The following is a 4,362-nucleotide window of genomic DNA, read 5'->3' as shown; positions in this document are numbered from 1 at the left end:
GTAAAGATGACTAGTTAGGCAAAGATGACTGACTAGTTAGGTAAAGATGACTAGTTAGGTAAAGATGACTAGTTAGGCAAAGATGACTGACTAGTTAGGTAAGGATAACTAGTTAGGTAAAGATGACTAGTTAGGTAAAGATGACTAGTTAGTTAGGTAAAGATGACTAGTTAGGTAGGTATTTTAGTTATTGCTAGAGATGCAGCAGAACAAGTACAGAAGGGCATCTGGATTAGGAAGTCTATACCCCTTTAAGAGAATGCACTGAAATTCAGAGTGCGAAGGAACAACAGCACAAGGAAAACATTTATCACTAGCCAGTTTTGTTCCATGATTGATATATCAGAGTACAGAACAATAAATGAACATTTTTCCAGTTAGTAAATATATTTTCAGAATTTTTTTCAATGTATAGTTTTTTGATTGCTTTGTAATTTGAATTTCAGATAGTTTGTGATCGTGAGTGTAGGCACGAGAGATGTAGATATTTAACCAAGTGGATGGTTATTAGAAGGGTGGATTATTTGTGGTAAGGATGTTCTTTCAGAAATGCCAGCATCAAGAGGAGCCGAGTACAACGCCACTGGTATGAAGGATGTGGAGATATTTGTATCTGGGGTGTTCTGATCTATGACCTAATATATTCAAATTGATGGTTGTTTGGTTTTTTTTTTTTTAGTGTGTTTTGTCCACTGACAAGTTTTAGCCAGTGTAACAAATATGACTATTTGATGAGTCCATGTATGTTTTAATTCTCACTGTGTTTCTGCATATTAGACAGCATAGGTCTTTGTGGAGTTTAGGGATTAGGAAGCTGAAGGCTGAAAAATTCTTTGAAGGTCATAGTGTAGACAATAGAGCTGGTACATGAACTGACGTGAAAGATGAAATCTTAATTTTCTTTGTGCCTCAAATGGTCTTGTGGCACCTAAAGTAAATCAGCTAGTTAACCACTCTACCCACCCACACATTGCCTCTGGCAGGCTGGGCTTACTAAATTTGCAGTAGGGTTGAAATTCTTACAGACTACCAGTCAGAGCTGCTTGCTCTGAATTTTATGTTTTGTCAATGTGATGTCACACACACACACACACACACACACACACACACACACACACATATGCACACACACACACACGTGCACGCACATGCATGCACACACACACGCATGCACACACACACGCATGCACACACACACACACGCACGCATGCACACACACATGAACATACATCCATTCTTTAATGTTTATTTAAGCCTGTTGGTAAGGCCCAGTAGTGACTTATTTTGACACTGACCTACTCCAGCCTCTGTCCATGGTGCCAGGGAGAAAATTTTCAAGGCCAGGAAGCTACATCCCCAGTGAAGAAAGCTGCTTTTATGATCTTTGCTTCTAATAGTCAGTTTTGTTTATTTTTACACATTTTTGTCTGTCATAGTTTACATTCTTATAAGGCAAATATCCATACGATTGCATTACTTATTAAAATCTGAATTGCAAAACTGGTCTGTTTTTAAAAAAATCAAAGATGTCTACTTGAAGAAGATTTCGGGGCTGGAGAGACGGCTCAGCGGTTAAGAGCACTGACTGCTCTTCCACAGGTCCTGAGTTCAATTCCCAGCAACCACATGGTGGCTCACAGCCATCTATAATAGGATCTGATGCCCTCTTCTGGTGTGTCTGAAGACAGCGACAGTGAACTCATTAAATAAATAAACTTAAAAAAAAGGTTTCAGAAAGCTAATCTTCTCAATTTTCCGTCTTATCCAGGATGATTAAGAGAACTGTTGGTGCTTGAAAGAACAAATAATGAGAATCTCTGGCATATGTGTGATTGGAGACTAAAGCTCAGGGTTTATAGAAACTAGGCAAGTTTGTAACAGTGCTACATTCAGGTCGCATTATTAGTATCTTTCCGCGTTCCACAGAGGCAAGGCTTATGTAGAAATCTTATAGTTAGATAGTTATGGCTGTACTTACTCCTGAAAACCTACCCTGTGCTCCAGGTAACAGACCTAAACTCAAAGAACCATGTCTTTGACTAACGTAAAAAGGTCAGTGCTAGAGAGATATAAGGACCAGTGGTGGAGCATTTGTTTTCCATAAGTGAGGTCAATGCATAGCAAGAAAAGAGAGGTATACAAAATAGAATGTGACTCATGATGCATTTGTTTTGTATTAAGCAGAACTTCATGGCATATTTTATTAGAACATAAAATGGTCTCCGTGAGTTTGCATACAGAGGGCTGGAGGTTATTAAAACTCACTAAATGTTTAAAGCTTGTCTTTTTTTTTTTCACATCTTTATTAACTTTAGTATTTCTTATTAACATTTCGATTGTTATTCCCTTTCCCGGTTTCCAGGCCAACATTCCCCTAACTCCTTCCCCTTCCCTTCTCTATGGGTGTTCCCCTCCCCATTCTCCCCCATTGCCGCCCTCCCCCCAACAGTCTAGTTCACTGGGGGTTCAGTCTTGGCAGGACCCAGGGCTTCCCCTTCCACTGGTGCTCTTACTAGGCTATTGCTACCTATGAGGTCAGAGTCCAGGGTCAGTCCATGTATCGTCTTTAGGTAGTGGCTTAGTCCCTGGAAGCTCTGGTTGCTTGGCATTGTTGTTCATATGGGGTCTCGAGCTCCTTCAAGCTCTTCCAGTTCTTTCTCTGATTCCTTCAACGGGGGACCTATTCTCAGTTCAGTGGTTTGCTGCTGGCATTCACCTCTGTATTTGCTGTATTCTGGCTGTGTCTCTCAGGAGAGATCTACATCTGGTTCCTGTCAGCCTGCACTTCTTTGCTTCATCCATCTTATCTAGTTTGGTGACTGTATATGTATGAGCCACATGTTGGGCAGGCTCTGAATGGGTGTTCCTTCTGCCTCTGTTCTAAACTTTGCCTCCCTATTCCCTGCCAAGGGTATTCTTGTTCCCCTTTTAAAGAAGGAGTGAAGCATTCACATTTTGGTCATCCTTCTTGAGTTTCATGTGTTCTGTGCATCTAGGGTAATTCAAGCATTTGGGCTAATAGCCCCTTATCAATGAGTGCATACCATGTGTGTTTTTCTGTGATTGGGTTACCTCACTCAGGATGATATTTTCCAGTTCCATCCATTTGCCTATGAATTTCATAAAGTCATTGTTTTTGATAGCTGAATAATATTCCATTGTGTAGATGTACCACATTTTCTGTATCCATTCCTCTGTTGAAGGGTGAAGCTTGTCTTTTTACTTTGTATTATTTATTAGCTACCCAAAGCAGATTAGCAATGTGTTAAAAGGACTGTGTTCTTATTTCAGGCTCATGAAAGTATAACGCATGTAACAGTACCTCACAGAAAGTTCTGGAAACGTGCATGGGTGTTTTGCTATGCATTAATCTTCATTCAGTGTATCTCAGAGAACAGAGCTAGGGATGGGACCTATGAATATGTACTTAGCATGCACAAAACCCAGGTTCATCCCAAGCACGTGAGAAAAGGGGAAGGAGGAGGTGGGGGGAGGACAGCGGCCACCATGGAGCCATGGCGCATGCGCACGTTGCGTTCTGCTGCTTTCTGTTGTACAGAGCACACTAGTTACCTCCTGTGCTTCCCGTTCCTATCTGTTTAGTTTGCATGGGGGATGATAGTATATTCTTCCTGGATTGCGACAGTCCAAGGAGTTAGTTCATATGGCATTTCCAGTCATACCCGGCCCGGTGGAGACTGTTAGTTAACGTAAGCCTTTGCATGTTCAGAGTCTTGGAGTCCACATCCACGCACGTCGGAAAACACTGGGACACTGTGATCTTCATGTTGCCTCGAGCAGCACGGTCACATGGTCAGTTTTTGATTATATTTTAGATTACAAGTGACACTGTGGGATTGAAAATTGGCAGTGAGAAGAACATTCCAAGATGACGTTTTAATGTTTTATTTTTTTTTCCTAGAAAGAAGTTTTCCTATTTATTTTAAAACTAATTTATAAGACTTGCGGTTATTAATAAATAAAGCTCTGGGTATATCAGCCTCTTTAAGTGGCCTGGATTGAATATCAGGTCATCAGAATATTTATTGGTTACATAACCTAAAAAGTTCCTTTTAAAATGCACATGGTAAAAACTCCTTAATGGGGCCGATGGCAGCTTTGGTCGTCCAGGGGTGGAATGTTATTGCCAGCACGACAGCGGAGCGGCAGTGATTCAACTCCAGTTCCTGATTAATGAGGTTAGTGACTGGTGTTTATTCCTCCTACTGAGACCCCAAATTAGAACAGTCTAGTTCTTCAGATTGCTTGCATATACTTATAAGTAAATATTTGAATAAAAATGTAATTTCTTGAGAGTCAGATGCAGTCATAATTCATTTTAAGGTGCCACCGCAAATAGT

The 4,362-nt window shown here is 40.6% G+C and overlaps 1 protein-coding gene and 1 long non-coding RNA gene across 17 annotated transcripts in view; both read left to right on the top strand.

Moving 5' to 3' along the window:
• Positions 1-2,110, top strand: part of LOC134484941 (uncharacterized) — a 42,139-nt gene extending 40,029 nt beyond the window's left edge. Inside the window, exon 2 of the long non-coding RNA XR_010062746.1 lies at positions 41-2,110. This is a non-coding gene — a long non-coding RNA (uncharacterized LOC134484941). The remainder of the gene's footprint in view (positions 1-40) is intronic.
• The window catches only part of Stxbp5 (syntaxin binding protein 5), a 152,791-nt gene that overhangs the window by 42,050 nt on the left and 106,379 nt on the right, over positions 1-4,362 (top strand). For 15 of the 16 annotated variants that reach the window (XR_005492948.2, XR_005492935.2, NM_178346.2 and 12 more), the window contains exon 3: positions 4,119-4,200. The exons of the other annotated variant lie outside the window; for it this stretch is intronic. Coding sequence is in view for 13 of the 15 variants with exons in the window: in NM_178346.2 (NP_848036.1) it covers positions 4,119-4,200 (82 nt within the window). In the remaining 2 variants the exon portion in view is untranslated. The remainder of the gene's footprint in view (positions 1-4,118; positions 4,201-4,362) is intronic. 16 annotated transcript variants of the gene reach the window in all.

Source organism: Rattus norvegicus, chromosome 1 (assembly GCF_036323735.1).
Source record: "Rattus norvegicus strain BN/NHsdMcwi chromosome 1, GRCr8, whole genome shotgun sequence".
In the NCBI taxonomy this organism is placed as follows: domain Eukaryota; kingdom Metazoa; phylum Chordata; class Mammalia; order Rodentia; family Muridae; genus Rattus; species Rattus norvegicus.
This window is presented reverse-complemented; position numbering and strand designations above follow the sequence as displayed.